Below are 22,567 nucleotides of genomic sequence, written 5' to 3'. Positions count from 1 at the left end.
AGGCAAAATGATAGTGATAGAAAGCAGATCAGTAGTTGTCACCAGGATGTGGAGGGAGGGAATTGCGAAGAGTTATAAAGGGAAGTTTGGGGATGGGAATAGTTTGTGCCTTGATTGTGGTAATGGTTATATGACTAAATACATTTGCCAAAATTCATTAAACTGTATACTTAAATTGGTGAGTTTTTTTATATGTAAATAATACTTCAGTAAAGGTGATAAAAACTCAAGGAATGCCCTTCATTGGGAAAACTGGAATGAAAGTATTTTGACTTGGAGATATATTTATATTTTCCTACCAAAAAAGTATAGGAAGGTGGGAGGTATGTCCTCATCTTCTTCATAAGGTATCTTTTCCATTGATGTTGGGGCATTAAGTAATCAGGTAAGTAATTTAGAAACAACCAAAACAAAGGTTAAAAGAAACCTAAGTCCATACTACTGGGTAAGGGGCTCTTTTGTGGGTAATAACATTTTGAGGTTAGATGATAGTAATGGTTGCACAACCTTTTGGATATACTAAAACAATCACTGAATTGTACATAAAGGGTAAGTGTTATGGTATGTGAATTGTATCTCAATTAAAAAAAACCAAGGTATTAAAATACAAGGTTTTTTCTTTCATTATTTACAATATAAGTATGAAATGGAGAAGGCTGGGAAAAAACAACAACAAAGGAGTATTTTGGTATCTTTTTATTTGTGAAGTTTATTTTTGGCATGTAGCATGTAGCTATTAAATTAAGTATTAAAATAAGCTAAATGTATGTGCTATAACTAACTGCTTAATGTAACTAACTGCTTTTTAAATTCCCAACCAAAATTATTTATAGTTGTAAAAATAAAGAATAATACCTGTTTATTTTTGAAGTTCCTTGCTGCCCATAGCCACTTGAAGGCACTTTCTGGTAGAGTAGTTGTCTATTGGTCAAGTGAGTCTGAGGCTTTAGTCGGGGCATGATTGATTCAATATGATTATAGTTGAGGCATAAGACCTACAGAAGGAATCCATTATTAATCAGATATTAACATGTGAATGATGCTGTAAATATATCTTTGGCTTGAGATTATCACCATTCTAAAAACTATTAAAACGGTATGGATAAATCTTGGACTATACAACATAATTTAATATATTAGTGTTAAAAATGACAAATTTTTATGTCCCAAATTGTCTGGATTTGACTTTGAATGTGTTTTTTATTATCTGACATGCTGAAAAATACACCATTTCAAACAAAATAATGGAGACCGTAGAAAGCTGCTCAACTTTCTCAATCTGTACTCCTGACTTCTCCAAGCCTTATTTAGATGAAATAACTCTAGTTGGAGAGATCGTTATTTCCCTAAGTTTAAAAGGCATTAGTAGATGGCTCAAAGCTATAGGACAGGAGGCAATGAGGCTGCTTTGAGAACCACAGTGTCCTCCAGCTTCACTCACTACAAAGGCAGCCTTCCATCCCATCTCGTACTAGAGGGGAATATTCACTGCTTATAAGAAAATCGCATAAAATTGAGATCAACCGAAATAACTTTGGGAAGTAATGCTTTTTTTTCTTGGTGAAAAAATACTTTCGGAAAATTAATTTCTCTTCTTTAATAACATGAATATACATTATAACCCAAAGTAAAGAAGATTACAACTTGCACTGAAAACCTTGAAAGAAAAAAAGAAAATTTGTGAGTGACTCACCTTCACGTTAGGCAGATAGATTAATCCACTGAATGAGGTAAGATTATTGTTCTGTAGATTCACATTACACACATTTCTAAATTGGTCAACTGGAATCAAATCCACAGTTCTGAATTTAGACAGAGTAAATACAGTTATAATTTTAACAGGCAAATTATATTGGTGAATCTCTTATGTGTAACCCCAAAGGCGTTTTTTAAAAATCTCATCTGACAAATTCTATGGAAAAGAATTGCCTTAATATAAAATATATGCATCAGGGCTTCCCTGGTGGCGCAGTGGTTGAGAATCCACCTGCCAATGCTGGGGACACAGGTTCGAGCCCTGGTCCAGGAAGATCCCACATGCTGCGGAGCAACTAAGCCTGTGCACCACAACTACTGAGCCTGCACCCAGAGATCACGAGCCACAACTACTGAGCCCGCGAGTCACAACTACTGAGCCTGTGTGCCACAACTACTGAAGCCCACGCACCTAAAGCCCTTGCCCCGCAGCAAGAGAAGCCACTGCAATGAGAAGCCCGTGCACTGCAGCCAAGAGTAGCCCCTGCTCGCCACAAATAGAGAAAGCTGCGCACAGCAGCGAAGAACCAAAGCAGCCAATAATAAATAAATAAATAAATTTATTTTGAAAAATAAATAAAAAGTAAAGTTAGTTTAAAAAAATAAAATATATGGGCCAAATGATCAGATAAATACACATTTTTTGGGTACCTGTGTAAGAAAATGACATACAATTTCATTGACTTAAAAAAACATGTCTATTATCACATAAATATAGAACTATCATGAAAGAAACGTTAAAAATAAACATTTCTAATTTCTTTATAATTCCATACATGTTCATGAAGTCATAGTGAAGTTGGTATGGTAAACCATAAGATTTTCAGGTTGTAAACTACAGAGGATATATATGAAATAGGTTATTTCTGAAATGCCAGGAAAGGGTTTGGGATAGGAAAGAAAAGGAGAAAATAGGTAATTTCTTTGAAAACAGAGTTTTCTGTGGAATCTCCTGAAAACTTTTATGGCATTCCACCTTGTAAGGATGTTTTGTTAATTGGTCAGAATGCTTGATTCCTAGTCCACAGCTTTAAAAGTGTTTTTACCTTCCTTTGAGCTATGAGGGAGAAGAGCATAAAGCTAAATCACCTTGTTCTAAACACTTCTTTTTTTCATATATCCCAATTTATTTCATTTATATATTCTTTTAATTGAGGTATAGTTGATATACAATATTATGTAAGTTTCAGGTGTACAACATACTGATTCACAATTTTTAAAGATCCATTTATATATATATATATTCCATTATATTTGTTATAAAATATTGACTATATTCCCTGTGTTGTACAGTATATCCTTGTAGCTTATTTATTTTATACATAGTAGTTTTTACCTCTTAATCTCCTACCCTTATCTTGTCCCACCCCCTTCCTTCTCCCCACTGGTAACCACTAGTTTGTTCTCTATATCTGTGAGTCTTTTTTGTTATATTTATAGTTTATTTTTTACATATAAGTAATATCATACAGTATTTGTCTATCTCTGTCTGATGTATTTCACTTAGCATGATACCCTCCATGTCCATCCATGTTATGGCAAATAGCAAAAACAAAATTTCATGCTTTTTTGTGGCTGAGTACTATTCCATTTTATATGTATATACCACATCTTCTTTATTCGTATGTTTATGGTCACTTAGGTTTCTTCCATATCTTGGCAATTGTAAATAATGTTGCTATGAACATTGGGGTGCATGTATCTTTTTTGAATTCATGTTTTCATTTTTTCCCAGGAGTGGAATTGCTGGGTCACATGATAGTTCTGTTTTTAGTTTTTTTGAGAAACCATACTGTTTTTCATAGTGGCTGTACCAATTTACATTCCTACCAACAGTATATGAGAGTTCCTTTTTCTCCACATCCTCACCAACATTTGTTATTTGTGGTCTTTTTGATGATAGCTATTCTGACAAGTGTGAGAGGATATCTCATTGTGGTTTTAATTTGCATTTCTCTGATGATAAATGATGTTGAGCATCTTTTCATGTGCCTGTTGGCTATCTGTATGTCTTCTTTGGAAAATGTCAATTCAGATCTCTTCTGCCCATTTTTAATCAGGTTGGTTTTTTTGATGTTGAATTGTATGGTCTGTTTATATATTTTGGATATTAACCTCTTGTTGGTCATATATTTAATTTGCAAATACTTTTTCACATTCAGTAGGTTGTCTTTTCATTTTGTTGATGGTTTCCTTGGCTGTGCAAAAGCCTACCACACCTTTAAACAAATCCTCAACCCTGAAGTTATAATTATGACACACTTTATACATTAAAAGTCATTTATTCTTTTGACATGTTTTATTAGTTATTTCCTAAATGCAGACAATATGTTTGGAAAGGCTACAACAAATATGAAAGTCACTGTCTGTGTCCTCAAGAAATGGGATTCAGAAAAACTATAATAAAAAAGGAAGGGCCTTCTATGTTGTACAAAGAGATTTAAAATTTTATTCTGTAGACAGTGGGAAGACACTGAACAATGTTGAGAAGGGAAGTGATCCGATAAAACTTGCATCTTAGAAGGAGGTATGGATAATAGATGGATTTGCAGGTAAGGTTATATAAAAGACAAAAAACCAATAGTTTCTAAATTAGTTAATTCCCCAACCTAGGACAACGGCAATGACTATGGAAAGAAGGGGGGAACTATGACACATACTTAAGACACAGACTCTATAGAATGTAGTGATTAATTAAAAACGGAGGACAAAGGAGAGAGAGAGTGGACTCTAGATTTTTGGCTTGGGCGACAACAGGTGAATGTTGTTTCCTAGATGCTATCTAGGGAGCAATCGAATATTCAAATTAGGAGCCTAGGTTTGGGGTAAATTAGGGGGTCTTCGTCATAAATTAAAACTATGGCTAAAGATGTCTGCCTGTGAAGAGTGCAGAATAGAAAAAGAAAGAAGAGAAACGGATTTATTAAACAGGAGGACAATGATAACATTCATGAGAAGAGCATCAGAGGAATGGTGGCAGTGGTAGCCAGATAGCATTGGATTAGAGTGATACAATGTGAGGAGCAAACCTAGTATGTTCTAATTTTAAAAGCTTGGTTGTAAAAGAAAAGGGAAATATAAGGTCTTAGAAAGAGATTGATGAAATTTTTAATCAGTGTGTGATAATAAAAGTTATTAATGCAATTCCAAGATGGTAAAGTTAGTATGAGATTGTGAAGTAGTGTAGATGATTTTCTGAATTACTGGTTATATTTGGATAAGATGTATAAATTATAAACCTTAGAAAAATAATAATAACTATAATAATATCAAATAGCATAGAATAAATTGATTGTACCTGATGGATGATGAAGTCCAATTTAGTTCTTGCATTTGGGTGAAGTCTGAATGTCCTTGTCGTTCAGCAATCATATCAGAAGTAAGTCTGCCACCAAACAAATCTTTTGCACACTCAGTCTCTGATGGTTCCTATATATGAGGATATTTAGAAAGTGATGTTCTTTCTTACAGATGACTAAATGACATTAATTCTTTGGTTCCAGGTCAAAATGGAATAGCTTCATTTCTCCCTATTTCCTACTAAGTACAGCTAAACCCCTGGATATTATATATAAAATAAATATAGGAGACTGAAGGGTGCAGAGAAGAAGGCAGACCACCTAGGGACCTTGGGACCTGAGGAATGACACTGTGGTGAGTCCTCTGGTGTGTTACTGAGATAATAATAAGAAATCTTCATCTACTGTTCCTGGCCTGGCCATATGGTCAGGCAGGAGGGCAATGGAAACCTGACCTATTAAAAGGGTGGGCACAGCCCTATGGAAATTTGAGGGGTACATTAAAGTAGGACACATTGATGCCCATCTGAATGCTCTCTTCCCATTTTGGAAGGTGATTGGAATCGACAAGCAGATATGCCCATATGCTCACTTAAGGTGGCCACCTGGGTCTATAAAACAGGTGGACATTGGGGGTCTACAGCAGTGCAGAGATGGGCTGAATCTAGACATATTCCTCTTGCACCCTCTGAGGCACTAAATGCCAATAAGAACTGTTCTGTCTGCCAGCAAAAGAGACAGAGACTGCAGATGGCTATGTGGCATATCTCCCTGTGGGAAGGCCCTGAATATAGCTGGCAAGTCAGACTGAGGCTGGTAGCCCTGGGGGGCTACAAATGGGTCTTGACAGGAATAGATACTGACCCTGGACTGGGATTTGCTTACCCAGTGTAAATGCAAATGCACATAATGCTATAAAAGAACTGGAACAGAAGATATTGCACCAATCTGGACAGTTGACTTATTTCTTCAGACCAAGGAACACACGTAACAGCCCATAATGTCTAACAGTGGGCAGAAAGATATCCTCCTCAGAGTAGTAGTTCGATAGAGAACTGGAATGGGCAATTAAAACACTGGTTGTCTAAAATGGGGGGGAGATAAAAGCATGATGGGCTGGCTTACATACCTTCCTAAGAGTGCTCATACTTAGTATGAACATGAATGGGGCTAAAGGAGGGTCCCTGCTGGATAGACTTCTGTTTTTCTGGTGCATCTGGGGGATGGGGCAAGGATGCTTATATGACTATGCAATTCTTGCAAAAGAAGGATGCTGCTGGTATAACCATTATATTTTTTCTTTCCTTTTTCCTCACATCACCTCAAATTTTTTTTCTACCTAATGCAGTGGCCACAGGACCACAGCTACAGCTACCAATACTGGAAACAGGGATAATTCCTAAGTGAGAAACTATGTTTTTAAGCCTTTTGTCAGGATTCCTAAAGGGCTGATGGGGGTAGGTTTTACCTTCACCCCATCCGGCAAAACTGGGGTTAACAGTGAATGTATCTGTATTTCCTGGTGGCAAAAATAGCCCACTAGCTTTGCACCTATATAACCTTGTCCTATCTGAAGGGGGGTGGACTGAGGGGAGGTATATGCTAGACTAGGCCAGCACAGTGGCCGAACCTAATATCCCTTCCAAAGGTGGAAAAGTATGGGTGTAAATGGAGAGAACAGGGAAGGGCACTTACGGGTAAAGGAACTAATAAATAGGTTATGTAATGAGGAAATCCAATATTATATTACCTCAAAAGAGGTTCAGAGCAAGAGATGATATTGTCTCAGTTCAGTTATATCAGATGCCTGAAGAAAGTGTTAAGCTATGTGTTTTGAGACCACTCCTGCTTTTGGAACCTGACAAAATCTCCAATGGAAACCTGCAAATCTGAGTGGCCTCACTGTGAGAGACATTTCTATATGATTATGGACTGGATAATTACTGAATGGGATTACAGTAATATTCCAATATATTTTGAATTTTCTGATCATTTTGCTGTAAAGGATCTGTGTTCAAAGGCCAGGGCATGAGCTATGATATTGTGATTTATAATAAGAAACCTGTATTTGGTCTTTGTCTACTGTTCCTGGCACATAGCTCCTAAAACCCTCGTAATTTCCTATATAAGAGCCGTAGGGGCGTCTTTTATTATAATATTTGGTTTTTTGTTTTTGGTTCCTGAAATAGGTCCAGAGCCATAAAGGTGAAAGGACTGTGTTGCTATTTATGACAAGCTCCTTTCAACCAACCTGAGTTTATCTTAACAAGATGACTTTTGGAAAGTCCTTAAGAATGGGGGCTGGTTGCCAGGGGAATCAACCATGATTAGAGGGTTGGAACTTGCCAGTACCACTCCCTTACTTCCCGGTATGATTATATATCCATGGAGCCTTGGCCACCGAGTGAGGCTCAGCTGTCCATGCTTTACCATTAAAAAGTCATGTCACTTGGAATGTCATTTAAATTCTCTGGAGTTCTTTGTGCTCATTTATAAAATAAAGGATTTGGACTATGTCATTTCTAAAGTCCATGTCCATTTACCTCTCAAACACTCTTAAGATTATATTGCTCTTCTACTTCCCTCTGTGTCTACTTTTGGTGGCTTCTTTTCCTCTTTACATTTCCTAAATGGAAGTATTAAAGCCTCACTTGGATTTCTTTACTTTCTTTACTCTCTTTCCTTAGTCAATGTTATATGCTTTTGGTTTTAATCATCAGCTTTCTTTGTGTGTCTAACACTAATCATCTTATTTCTTCCTGTAATCATATTTCTGTTATGATGTCTCTTAGTGGAATAGACTCAAGTCTTGTAGACATCTTTTATTCTTCCATTTCCTCGTCCTTCAAATTTAATTGGTTGCCAAGTTCTGTCAATTCTTCCCAGTATTTCTCCTACCTTTCAGCTCTCCATTTTTAAAACCACTTCCCCTTGGTTTATTTCAGTTTCTCATTACCTCACATGTAGACCACGCTAATAGCCTCCTGTTGGTTTTTCATCGATCACTCTAAACACTGCTGTTAAATTTCCTAATATATAGTTTTCAATACGTTATTCCCCAACTCAAAAATCTTCAATGCCTTCCCATTACTTCTCAATTAAAGTCTAAATTATTCAATCTAGTCTTCATGTCCATTATTAATTCATATATTTATATTCTACCTCATTCCACAAAGAATTTGTGGCAGCTTACAGGAGGAACATATAATCAAATAGTAAAATGCAAATAATAAATACTGAAGATCAAGACTGAGAATGATGTAAGTTAGAATAGATCAAAACTGAGGATAGGGACAGATAGACCATAAGTCCTACAGGGTTTCTGTCATTGAACCATAAATGTGGCCCTGAGCTTTTAGGTAGTCAAAGTGAAAAGGAAAATAGTTTAAAAATACTCATTGTCAGTGAGGAGAGCATAACTTTTCCTCAGGGGGAAAAGTTTTTCCTACACTGACTTCTAAAAGCACTTTCTCAGGTGGCCCTTCAAATGAGGGCACAGAGAGATAGGAAGGATAAGGTACTCAACACCACCATTGGAGCACATACAGTACTAGTTTCATGAGACTGTTTTTAAAACGTCCCTCAATGAAAGCCAACACCTAAATAAAACCCAGTATACAAGTTCTAGAGAATTGTTTGTGTTTGGGGGAGAATGTTTTTGGTTCTTCATTCTGAGGAGGGCCCTGAAAAAATCAGGGTTAGAATTAGTAATCTTCTCAGAGCACCTCAAAGTCCCAAATAATCATGAACTATCTCTCAATTTCCTAGAAATTTGATGAGTTTTATTGTCTGACAGGGGCTAGGCAATGTTACACAGGGAACCTTTTTATTCGTCACCCATTTGTTGTGCACTTATCCTGTTACATGGAAATCAGGAGCCCTGTATGAACTTACTAGTTATAGAATCCAAGTTTCCAAATATTGCTTTCATATTCAGTCCTATGTTCTGTGTTATTTTTTACACAGTATAAAAAGTTATTTTTTACTAGTATAGTTTACTAGTAATGTTGACATACCATTTTTTGGTTCAAATATGTTTTTCTTAAATCTTAACAACTGTATTTTTCCAGGTAATAGGAAGCTGTTTTTAGCCCCAAGAGGACAGTAGGGGTCCAAGGCAGTTTCTCCTATCCTGTCTCATAAATCTGTTAGGCACTGAATTCAGTGGGTGCAAATGTAAGCAGCATCTTCCCTCCCCGACTACCTCAATTTAAACAATTAAAAACTGGCCAGAGGAGAAACATTTAAAACCCAGATCTGAAATGTGCTTTGGAGACCTAGATTTTAATAAGCATAATAAGCTAGGGTAACATACTAGTGATAAAGCAACATTCAAAATGATTATGGCCTACGGATATATTAATATGAAGCCTGGACCAAATGCTATGAGTCAATAAAACAACTTACAATTGAGATTCCATCCAGAGCTTTCAGTTCTGGAAGATGAAATATTACAAACAACCGGTAGTTTTCTTGATTCCATACAATAATGTTTCCATACATGGCTAGAATGACCAGGTTGCATAAACCCTGGTAATAAAAATACATACATTTAAAGTGATATATATCTCACTCTAACAAGTTTTTTTCCCCTTCAGAGTTTAATCACCCTTGAATTTTAATATTAAATTACTCTATCATTTCATAGTGATTTGAGTGCTTTTAAGTATGCTGCTGTTTAGTGCAAGCGTTATACTTTCATACTATTAAGGTCTAATTTCAGTGGTCTGTATTATATGATCAGAATCCCTTTTTGGATGCTGATGCTAAATGTATTACCCATGATAAAGACTTGTAAAGAAATTTAGCAAAGTTTAAAACATATACTTTGTTTATGGAATAACGATCTGTTAAATAGTATGTGTGTATACAGATACAACAGTGAAATAAAACAATGAAAAACACAGTCTTCTGATGAGGGATAAAACTGAAGTGCTTCTGCCTTGTAAGAGAGTAGCAGAATTCATCTTAAGGGAAAATGTGCTTCCTTATTAGATAAGATGTTTGTTGTGAAGGAAGGGCCCTGAGTAGATATGGATGGGAGAGGTTAAGACAAGAGGGAGTAAAACTAATCTGCATCTATAATGTAAAATGGTTTGTTTTGTTGCTGTTGTTGATTAGGTTGACTCTGCAGCTCTAGAAGTAGTTGTATTGGGGGAATACAATGATGATAAGGCTGCAAGTAAGGAAAGATGGGAAATGGACATAAGTTTTTGGTAGGAGATAAAGCCCTAGCAATATGGTATCAGCAAAAGGAAAGAGGCCACTGCAAGTCCCAATGGTAGGAAATGGCCATCAAATTCATTTTTCTTGATTTTTATTTTCTTCCTTACATTTTTCTATATTTTCCAAATTCTGTACAGTGAACATGCATTACTTTCATAGTATAAAGAAATAAGAAAATATTTAGAAAACCAAAAACATTAGTACCCCAGATAGTCACCTTTAAATTGTAGATCTCCTGATTGAGAACAATATAGTTATTGCCTATGTATAATTCAATTAGTGTAAAAGCTTTTCGTAAACCACTCAATGAAGTGATTTTGTTGTTCTCAAGAGAAAGGGAATGAAGATGAAGCATGTTATCAAAAGTATGCTTTTCCAAACCAGTGAGGAGATTATTATTTATGCTGAGGCGGGTTAATTTAGTCAGCTTGGAAATGCCTAGAAAAATAAGCAAATTCAAGAAAAGATTCAGACAGCACTGAAAGGTTAATTTAAAAAATAACTGGCTGGTTGTTTTACTGTTTCTCTTTTTCTAAGTTCAAATGGCTTTACAAATTTTATAATATTAACCATCATTGTTTTTCCTTTTGTTAAAGAAGAATAGAATGTGTACTAAGTCTTAGATAATATATTAAATTCCAATTTTGGATTTCCAAGTAGACTCATTTTTTTTAGGTGTTAAGGGAAGGTATTGTATAGGAAATACTGAATTAAGCTTTCAAATAACCTTTAAATTATGTAATTAATTAAGGTTTTCACCATCACAATAATATAAAGCTCTACTTTACAAAGCTCAAAATAATCACCAACCCCCATTGTAAAACATTAAGGGTAAGGAACTAGAATACAACACTCTGGAAAGTATTCCTTGCTGTGCCATCATTTGTATTAAAAAGAATCTAATTCTACCTTTGTATGCTTGAAAGTACTGTAAGACAGAACTTTAGAAAATGCTTCTTCCCACCACAATCTAACCCCCTATGTACATTACATGCTGTAGACACTTTATAACTATAGGTAGGACGGTGCTGTTGACAGATAAGAACTCTGGAGTCAGAGCTGGTTTCAAATGTTGGTTTCACACTAGATTTGGGACCATAGGTAAATTATGTAAAATTATGTAACCTCTGGGCCTAATTTTCTTCATCCATGAAATGGATATACTGAAATCTACTTCTAACAGTTATGTAATTATATGGAATGGCATTTGAAAAGTATCAGTTATAGCTTTTGGAAAATAAATAATCAGTCCTCAATAAATTTTATTCATGCACCCCTTTCACACCAGCCTTTATCATGGGACTATGAAATGCTGAAAGCAATCAATCTAGGGCAAGTTAGGATGTACTATCAAAGCAAAAATCCTTAAATGCATATTAAGCCTATCTGTGTTTGGATAAAAGAAGATAAATATCTGTTAAAGTTTAGTGGGGTAGCTATGTTTGAAAAGTGGGTATAGGGAAAATACAGGTTGAAGGAGTCTTCCTTTCAGTGGGCTTATGGAGGGGAATAAAAAGGAAATAGGGTTCTCAACTGTTATATACATAGCAAAATTAACACCCTATTGTATGGGAATGGAGACTAGTGATAGTTGTAAACACAGATGCCTGACCTACACCTCCCCACCCCCACACTGTTTACTTAGCTGAAATCTACAGAGGAGAGGCCTGTGGATCTATATACTCAATAAGTATCCTAAGTGATTCTTATGATCAAACAATTTTTAGAAACTATTGTTAACAGCCATTAAAATAAAGTATAACAAATGTTATACATGCTGTTTTTAATACTTGCTTTTGCATATGTAATTTTTTAAAGTAAAATTTTCTATTTTATGAAAAAGGTAGTACACACATGCTAAAAACAATCCAAAAGCTAATAAAGTATAAATTAAGTCTCTTTCCCAGGCATGATTTTCAATTCCTACCTTCTCTCCTTGACGAGGACAGCCTTTTTACCAAAATGCACATCCAGAAATGTATTATACCTAGATAAGTATGCATGATATGTGTGTGTGTACACTTATGCAGGCATTAGTAAAGCTGCTTAATTTGTACTTGTATGTGGATTCCAGTAAAAGGTTATATAGTACATCTGATTTTCAACCTCTAGTGAATAAAATGTTCATTTTGTTGAAAGTCTTCAAATTTCCAAATGTAACCTTAATTCCATATTTTGAAAAATGAACTGAGCTGCTTTATCTTTTTCAAAAGCACACCTCATTCTTTCATTTATTTACTCAATGGTACAGAGTTTGAATACTGACTAGTTTGTAATGTGCTAAGTTTGGTAATAGATGGTAAACACTGGTTAAAAGAGGGGAGGGAAGGCAGCTAGTTGGGCTCATTATATATAGCAGCCAGTCACAGATCCCACTAAAGAGGTGTTTAGAATACTCTACTCGAAACCTTCTTGGAAATTCTCTGGAGACCTTCCTCTTCAGAAATTCTATCCTCAGTGTTATTCACTTTTTGCTCTTGTTAATTAGACATTCATATTTTAACACTTTAGAATTCTCTAATACCTTACCTTCTATCTTTGAGATGCAGTTTCCATCTAATGTGAGCTCTTCCAAGTTAACACAAGATTCCAAGCCTTCCATTTTAGTGAGATTATTGTTGCTGAATGATGCCCACTTCAAATTTTCCAATTTTTCTAAATTTGTGATTTCAAAAAGATGTTGCCCATCTAAATTTAAGGCAGTTATCTGTAGAATAATTCACATTATATGTTGCTTCTGGATGACATCAGTAACTTCAATGTTATAAGATAAAAAGGTTAATGAAATAATTCAAATGTGGTAAGTAACATTAAAAAGTTCCCTAGGAACTAAAGATATTGCAAAGTTCTTAGTTTACAGAAAAGTAAAATTTGACAAGATTATAACTCAGAGAGGGACTTATATGGTATTATAGACACTGAGCTGTGCCAGTCAGATTCGCCGCAGTGAAGGCCTTGTCCCAGTTGCTGCAAGTGCTGTTGGCAGAAAGCCTTCAACTGTCAGTCCCTTCAGGGACAGCATCAGCAGCAGAGAGCTGCCTTGCCCAAGGTCATGCTCCTTCCCAAGTTGGCCCACATCCAATGATGAAGGGAAAGAAAGGCCTGGCCATCTCAGCACAACTTGGGACAGATTTAAAGGGCCATTCTAATTTCACAACTCCCTGTGGGGTCAGCTAAGACTATCACGGAGCCGGCATCACAACTAAATATCCATGTATATTCTGTAATAAAAGGAATGCCACTAATATCTTCCATTTTCAAGGGTCAGATTCTCTTAGCCCAGTTTCTATCTTTGGCAAGAGGTAAAAAGGTGCTTCTTGAGCAAGAAGCTGCTAGTGCTCCAAAACTTTTCCCTTAGCCTTGGCTGAATTCTGACCAGTTCCCCCATTCTCTTGCCAGGATTCTTGATCCCTTTTACCTTGCCATCCAAACTTTTGGCTTGGTCTCTGGCTCTGAGCTTTAAAGTTTTCTTGCATATTTTGATATATTATCAGAATCTACCCTTTGGTTTTGTAGTGTACCTTTATCCTAAATTTCCTGTTCTGTAGTGACCACTGCTGAGTTCTAGCCCCTGTGACATAACTACTCATGACTTGACTTCTCTTTTACTTTTAATTTGGCTCTTCCAGTTTTCTGCCCATTACCTATGTATGCCCTCGTTATGATACAAAGGCCAAAGTTGACTAAAAAAACAATTGAAATTAAATTTTTATATTAGGTTTAATAGATTGTCTTTACCTTCAAGTACCAGTTTCCACTCAGATGTGAATGTGGTCCTAACTTTGAAATCTGTGTCAGAATTTTGGCAGAAGGCCATATACTAAGAATCCGTGATCTCTCCTCTTTAGTACTAGAATGCCGTAAGAGAGATAACTAATAAAACAAGAAACATATAAAGGAAATAGCACAGAGAGGTCCATATATATATAGTTAAAAGAATTGTTTCCTAGATGAGCGGCCCAATGAATACTTTTAAAATATGACATTTTCTTTGCCTTAAAATGTTTTCAGTATCTGGATATACTTTATATATCTCACTCATTTTTTTGTTTTAGCAGACTTTTAACCACAAAATAATATATATAAAACTGTGAAAGGATTATTATAAAACAAACACCATATAATCCATCATGAAACCAGTTTAAGACCCAGAATATTCCTACTACCCTAGAAGCTCCCTGGGTGCCCCATCCTAATATTTTGTTCTCTCCTTCTCCTTGGAAGCCATCACTCATCTCAAGTGAATCAATCCCCTAAGAAGCAATCAAATGATCTCAAATTTTGTATCTACCATACTTGCTTTCTTTATAGACTTATGTTTATATCCATAAATAAAATATTAGTCTTATACATATTCAAACTTTATGTAAATTGAATAATATGTTTATATTCTTCTATGACTTGCTTTTTTGCTCAGCATTATATCCATGAGATTCATTTACACTTCTTCCTGTAGCTGTAGTTCATTCATATGTCATTGCTATATAATATTTCCTTATCAGTTCTCCCATGAATGAACGAACATTGAGCTGATTTCAGTTTTTTGCTATTATAAGCATTGCTGTCATAAATATTCTTGTGCATGACTCTTGGTATATATATGCAAGGGTAACTGTATAACTTGCTAGGTTTAGGGTATGTATATATTCAGCTTTACTAGATAGGGCCAATTTGTTATCCAAAATGGTTGTACCAATTTTAACCTTTACTTCAAACCTTTGTTAAAACTTGATATTGTCAAGGGTTTTTTTCCCCCCTCAATACTGGCCATAAATTGGTAGGTCATTTAAGTTTTTGGTTTTTTTTTTTTTGTGGTATGCGGGCCTCCCTCTGTTGTGGCCTCTCCCGTTGCGGAGCACAGGCTCCGGACGCGTAGGCTCAGCGGCCATGGCTCACGGGCCCAGCCGCTCCGCGGCATGTGGGATCCTCCCAGACCAGGGCGCGAACCCGGTTCCCCTGCATCGGCAGGTGGACGCGCAACCACTGCGCCACCAGGGAAGCCCCATTTAAGTTTTAATGTTTATTTTCTTGAGTATTAATGTGATAGAGCATCTTTTCCTAAGTTGTTTGGCTGTTCTGATTTCCTCTCTAGTGAAGTGTCTGTTTAAAGCTTTTACTCAGTTTTCTGTTTGATTGGTTGTCTTTTTCCTGATATATTTTGGATATATAAAGAATATCTTTTTTCAGATGTGTTTCAAATTTCTTTTCCCACTATATAGCTTGTCTTTTCACTTTCTGCCCTTTGAGGAATAGATGTATTAATTTTAACATAGACAAATCCAATCTTTTATAGTTTATGCTCTTTGTTTCTTACATAATAAATTCTTCCCTCATTCAAGGTTACAATGATAATCTCTGATCTTTTCTTCTAAAACATTTTTGGTTTTGCTTTTTGTAGTGAAAACCTTAATGCACTTGTTCCAGTGCCTTTTATTGACTAGCTCCCTGATTTGTACAGGCAGCTCTGTTATTTATCAAGTTTCCAGGTATGTGTGGGTCTACACTGGGTCTTTATACTCTGTTGTATTGGTCTATTTGTCTAACTCTGCCAATTCCACATTGTCTTACAGGATTTTATTAAGTTTTGATTTCTGGTAGGATAAATCCCCAACTCTTCTTCAGGAGTTAATTATATTTTTATCAACAAAAGAGTTTCTTTCCTTCACTTTGAACAGATACAAAATTAAACATTACATTAAGGAATTAGTATTCAAATATTCCACAAAAAGTAAATAGCTAGATTACTAGAGTGGAGATATTTAGGATGTTGAAGCTACTTTGGCCAAAGTAGGGTTCTTAATCTGGATAATATAGGTATTTCCCCTTCCCCAAGTTAATAGGTTTTGTTTTCTTTCAGCCAGACACATACAATATCAATACTAGGTAAATAATTTACTAAATGCTTTCTCAAGGCCTCGAAGCTTACCTTATCCACAGAAAGTTGCTTATTTTCATGTAGGTTCTAAAGGACTCTGGTGAGTTCAGGTTGACTAGGAAAAAAACAGTTACCCTAGAGGTATTTTTGGGGTAGTGTGCAGGGATGAGAATCCATACACCCAGTTGGTATTTAAATGGAATACATTTAAACAGAAAAAAAAATTCAAGTGATATGATTGTTATAGACTGATTTTTTATTAGCATGCTAAGAGAGAATATAAAATCTCAATAACAAAATAAGAGTATGGGAAATATTATTTGTATATTCTAAATAGAACAAGAAATATTAAACAGTAAAATCCAACCTGAGTAATCTTTGTCCCAGAAATAAATTTCATAGCTGCTGTTGCTTCTTCTTCAGAAATAAGGACTCCATCTAACTGAGTAAGAGTCTTTAATCTGCCAATAACACTCAGCCTTAATGTGGCTGGCTTGGGAAAAATACCGAAAGTTAATTTTTACAAAATATTACATGTGCTATGACATGGAAAGGAGTTCTTTGTTCCTTCCCACATAATTCAAATTATGCATCTCCTACTTTATTATATTTGTCTAAAAATAAAGGCTTAACTTAATTCTTTAAATAATAGTTGAAATTAAATTATATTTAAGAATTAATCTTTTTTGTTTGAAGGTGGATAGTTCTACTCTTGTGAAGAGAGGAAATCCCACAAGCTGCTGAAAAGTGACTGTGGTGAAAAGTGTTCACAGAACAACTTCAGTGCCTCCTGTTTATCTAGATCAGCATTTAGCTAGTCAGCTCCATGGGTGATCCAATACAGATCTTCAGCTCTTGACATTTAATTTGGCAACAGGGCTATAGCTGTACTGTGATCATTCAGAAAGTCTGATTTGGCAAAAGAAAAATATCCTTCAATTTTACTGAGCTAAAAAGGAGAAATACAATAGTATAGACATAGTAATATGGCCAATTTAATAGAACCAATCATGCTTTAGTCCCTTTTAAAAATGTTGAACACAGTCTATATATGTTTTTGAAAAGCAAGGAAAGGAATAGTCTTGAAATTATAAACTTGGGGCTTATTTTAAATACTTGGAGATACTCTTCAATATAATCATTGAATATTGAAATTTCTTAGCATGAATCTACATATTTTTGTGATGAGAAAGAATAGCATTCAATCAAATTACCTTTTTGTAACAGAACATAAATAAGACTATAATTCAGGTTTATCAGGGAATGTGAGGCATAGGAACCAAGAATAATAGAATACAGTGAGAGAAACATACTATTGTTAATTTAAAAGTAAACATGCTTTTGTTAATTTTTTCCCCTTTAATAGTATGTTTCTCTCACTGTATTCTAATATTCTTGGTTCCTATGCCTCATTACAGTAGGGTTCTAGCATGCTGAGCTATACTGCACTATGAAAATTCTCTGAAGGTGTGCAAATGGCAGTGACATCTAACACTCTTAAAACCACAATACTCTTAAACTATTAGAGATTGCAAAAAAAGTCTGATGTGAAATTAAAGACTTTTCTTATAGTAACATTTTATTCACTTGATCACTACACTAAATTCAACTTATGAAATACTTAAGGGAATTCTAGCGAGACAAAGATAGTTTGCCTATTTCTGGCTATTCTTGAATAGTAGTGAGAAAACAGCTTTGAAATAAAAATGATTGTTTGCTTTTTTATAAACATTTCTGTTACATACCTTTTGCCATGGATTATGTCGAATATCCAGAGTGAGAAGGCTTGTGGTGTGTTTGCATAACATATTTATTTCATCGCCAGACTTTTTCAGTTGATTCCAGCTCAAGTCTAAGTGCTTAAGTTTCATCAGACCTCTAAATCCCTCAAGAGTTATCACATGGTTATGGCTTGCATCCAAATATTCAAGGTTATACTGCAACACATACAAATAGAAGTGATGCTAGAAGGATCACGGTTTGTATTTACATACTTCTTTTCTCTCTGATTCTCTAAGTATTTTACGTGCTTTTTTGGTAATCCTCACAGAAGACCTAAACAGTAGTTATACTGCAGCAATGGTATCAATGTACATATTTTCCTAGTCATTTTCTCTTAATTCTCACTTCAGCCTTTTAACATAGAGTGGCAATGTTTGTTTTCATGGAGGAGAAGGCAAAGAGAAACTGGCAAGATAATTGTCTCCAACAAACAAAGAATTACATTTCTTATATCTAGGCTTCTAGTTTATACCATTGAACTCATGGCCTGGTTAAAAAAGGTTCATCTTCAGAGGCAGAAACTAAACCTATTCCATTCTTTAATTTCCTTTTTTAGAAGTACATGATTTTTAATAATAATTTTTAAAAATTATTAAAGTAACACATGTTCTTGTTGGAGATCTGAGAAATACAGTAAATAAATAAAAAGAAAAAATAGAAAGCATATATAATTCTATTGCTCAGAAAGAACCACTGAAAACATTTTTTATTATATGCCAATATATTTTTTCTTATATAAAACATATTTATTATTCTGTTATATAGAATTTTGTACCCTTCTAACATGTTCACACACCATTAAATATTCTTCAAAATGATTTTTCATGGGGCTTCCCTGGTGGCACAGTGGTTTAGAGTCCACCTGCCAATGTGGGGGACATGGGTTCGAGCCCTGATCTGGGAAGATCCCACATGCCGCAGAGCAACTAAGCCCGTGTGTCACAACTACTGAGCCTTCACTCTAGAGCCCACGAGCCACAACTACTGAGCCCAAGTGCCACAACTACGGAAGCCCGTGCGCCTAGAGCCCGTGCTCCACGACAGGAGAGGCCACTGCAGTCAGAAGCCCACGCACTGCAATGAAGAGTAGGCCCTGCTCGCCACAACTAGAGAAAGCCCGTGTGCAGCAACGAAGGCCCAATGCCACCAAAACTAAATAAATAAAATAAATAAATTTATTTTTAAAATGATTTTTCATGATTGCATAGTATTCTAATATGTGAATTATTAGTATTGTTTTTTTTGTTTGTTTTTGTGGTACGCAGGCCTCTCACTGTTGTGGCCTCTCCCGTTGCGGAGCACAGGCTCCGTATGTGCAGGCTCAGCGGCCATGGCTCACGAGCCTAGCGGCTCCGCGGCATGTGGGATTTTCCCGGACCGGGGCACGAACCCATGTCCCCTGCATCGGCAGGCGGACTCTCAACCACTGTGCCACCAGGAAAGCCCCATTAGTATTGTTTTAAACATTTCATTATGGACATTTATGTGGCTTCTAATTGTTGTCAACACTGCAACAAATGTCCATGGTCATAATACTTTAACTGAGACGCCAATATTTTTTCAGAAAAGGTTTTTAGAAATAAGATTACTGGTTTTAAGGATTTCTGTATTGTTAAGACTCTTGATAAATGTTGCCAAATAGTTTTAAGGAAGTTTGTACCAGTTTATTCTTCCAGCAATGGAATTTGAGAATGCTCATTTCCTTAAATACCCACCAACCCACACGCCTTATTTTAATTTACATTATTATCAGTGAAGTTGCACATATTCTCCATGTGTTTGTATTAGACATTTAAAAATTTTGTTTGTTTGTTGTGTTTCTCATCTTTGGCCATTTATATATTCAGATCTTTATTTTACATATTTGTAAGAAGTCTTTAAGACTTTAATTTGTTACTTCTATTTGTTGCAAACAAAATTTTCTTTTAAAGTATATACGAACTCAGACCCAGAACAAGAAAGAGATAAAGAGTACTTGAAAAAAATATTTTGCAACATATTTTTAAAAATAAAAATAATATTACAATAAATTAAAAATAAACTTTTCTTTACAGTTTAAAACAAACAATTGTTTGAATTCAACATAGAATTAGTCACTGCTATATAATGCATAGTTCGTATTGTTGGAATAGTGTCTATTATAGTGACTCAGGTTTCGAGTTGAGGGTTCAGATCATTAAAATTTAAAAAATTTCTGGAAATCAAATAGTGTTACTGACTTTTTAATCTCATAAGTAAGCATAGTAAAAAAATTCTATAATTTACTATGATTATAATTTCTTGAACAAAAGGATATTTGGCAGTAAAAAAGTATTAAGGATATAATCTTAAAACAGTCTTTTAAATTAAATTAATTTAGATTTAAAAAAATTTACTATATGGCCCATCTTCTCCCATTTTTCATCAAAAAGTGGTTAAAAACTTGTCCCAAATTCTGGCGCTTGCATACAGTCTAGCATTTGTGAATCACGCATCATATAAAGATAACTGCACTCTTTCCTTGAAAACAGGGGTGGGATCTTCACTTTTTTATATTCCCAAAATATAAAACAGACTCCATACACTCCATAAATATTCAAGGAATAATATTTTCAGTTTTGTAGCAGAGTTTTGTGTTTTAACATTTATTGTGCTTCAGTTTACATCTTTTGTAAGTTACAGTACAATGTAGCCCAACTTACAAATATTAAAACCCACAAGACCTCTTTAAAATATTTTAGGGGTAATAGTTCAATCTCTAAATGTAGATTAGCTGTCTCAAGGCATTAGAAACACTTTAACAATAAATTTCTCATTGGAAAAGATAATACAGAAGTACTATTTCTGTAAAAAATTAGGCCCATAATCTATTAAAGTTGCAAATAGCCATACATATTTGTCTTTCCTTGGCCAATCCTGACTATGGTGTAGCTATTTTCAGAGAAAAAAAAAATTTGTTCCTATTCCTTTTGCTTGGATACTCTCCTTTTCTGATAGTTCAGGTGAGTGAATGACAGGCATACAGCTTATGCCATTTCAATTTACCTTATGTGGATGTCTTATTTAGATTTTTAAAAACTCTACAAAAACTATATAATGTATTTCCACCATTTATGAAGCCCAGGTCTTCCATTATATAAACAGTCACAGGTTGGGTATTTTGACTCACAAGGCAAGGCCAGGGTGATGAACACATAGTAACAATATGTTTACTTTCTGCAACCTAGTAGAACTAATGCCTAGCATGCAAGATGGGTATGGAAACTCTCCACATCAGAGACACGCTTAAGGAAAATGATAGTAAAAATGAGAGGCAAATTTAAAAACTTAGAAGACAATAGGAATAACAGGTGAGTGATTAAATTAGATCATAGCCTTTTATGATGCTGAGATAAATATAATTAATATTAAACACATATACAAAGTTGATTACTGTAGAATATAGAGGCTAGGCAGCATAGGTGTTCAATCTCTCTGAATTCCCACATAAAAAGAGAGTTAAAAATAAAACCAAAATTCTATGGACAACATTTATAACAAAGCTACATAACAAGGTAGCCCCATAAGTCTCAAAGAAGTTGGTGGGGATAAACCACTGACAACCACAAGACCTACATGGTGTCCAGGTCTATGTGAGAGGAAGAAGGAAGCATCAGGGCAGCATCTGATGGGCCTGAGAATAAGAGAGCCCCAAAATAGCCAACCAATATTCAATGGAAGGTGTGAGGGCCAACTGAATACAGCAGTTGAAAATAGGAGGAGTTTTGCCCTCTTTGACACCAGGTGAGTGCATGGGACCTAGAGTAAAATGGTCTGAAGGGGATGGAGCAGTCTAGCCCCTACAAATCTTCAAACTGCCCCACCAGGGCTCCCTTACAGAACTGAATCTTTCTTGGAGAAGAAACTGATGGGCTAAATAAAAATTAAACAAGATAAGGACAAAAAAGGCAAATAAAAGAGAAAGTTCAGACTGAAGTGGAGGAAGGGAATAGAGCCAGGAAATTTCAGAAAGTAAGTGCTACAGTTTTTAAACAGTACATATAAACAGCAGAAGAGGGAGATCTGTGAAATTAGAAAAGCTTTCCCAAACCTCACTTTTGTTTTAAAAGTTAAGAACTAATTGCACTGGAAAATGAGCAGCAAAAAAGTCTTAAGGTCAAATCCCAGATAAAGCTCTCTGTGTGTGTGTGTGTGTGTGTGTGTATGTGTGTGTGTGTAAGAGAGAGAGAGAGAAATATTGCTGTATTGCTGCAGGCACTAAAAGTATACCAGAAATATATGCCCAAGAAACATATCATAGCCATAAACCTATTATTTCAGAACAAGCAAAAAGATTTAAGAATGATACAAGATACAAAATAACAACATAAATCTGGATTAGAAAAACTCAGAAATGAGATGAAAGAACCCAGAAAAGAATTCTAAATAAAATAATAAAAGCATTTCAGAAATGAAGATTAAACTAGTCAAAGACAAAAGAAGTAAACACAACAAATAATGCCTTAATTACAGAACTAGAACAAAAAATTTCACAATTTGTATGGAAACACAAAAGACCCCGAATAGCCAAAGCAATCTTGAGAACGAAAGATGGAGCTGGAGGAATCAGGCTCCCTGACTTCAGACTATACTACAAAGCTACAGTAATCAA

The 22,567-nt window shown here is 35.3% G+C and overlaps 1 protein-coding gene across 1 annotated transcript in view; it reads right to left on the bottom strand.

Annotated features, from left to right (window-relative positions):
• The window catches only part of LRRC9 (leucine rich repeat containing 9), a 95,216-nt gene that overhangs the window by 24,875 nt on the left and 47,774 nt on the right, over window positions 1-22,567 (bottom strand). The window contains exons 17-25 of the mRNA XM_024133083.1: window positions 17,901-18,092; window positions 16,523-16,648; window positions 14,019-14,153; window positions 12,810-12,987; window positions 10,498-10,718; window positions 9,462-9,584; window positions 5,054-5,184; window positions 1,694-1,802; window positions 856-995 (exon numbers count right to left, since the gene is read on the bottom strand). Coding sequence (XP_023988851.1) covers window positions 856-995; window positions 1,694-1,802; window positions 5,054-5,184; window positions 9,462-9,584; window positions 10,498-10,718; window positions 12,810-12,987; window positions 14,019-14,153; window positions 16,523-16,648; window positions 17,901-18,092 — 1,355 coding nt within the window. The remainder of the gene's footprint in view (window positions 1-855; window positions 996-1,693; window positions 1,803-5,053; window positions 5,185-9,461; window positions 9,585-10,497; window positions 10,719-12,809; window positions 12,988-14,018; window positions 14,154-16,522; window positions 16,649-17,900; window positions 18,093-22,567) is intronic.

The sequence above is a fragment of the Physeter macrocephalus genome, chromosome 11 (assembly GCF_002837175.3).
Source record: "Physeter macrocephalus isolate SW-GA chromosome 11, ASM283717v5, whole genome shotgun sequence".
Taxonomy (NCBI): domain Eukaryota; kingdom Metazoa; phylum Chordata; class Mammalia; order Artiodactyla; family Physeteridae; genus Physeter; species Physeter macrocephalus.
The sequence above is the reverse complement of the archived record's forward strand: the minus strand, read 5'-3'. Positions and strand labels throughout refer to the sequence as shown.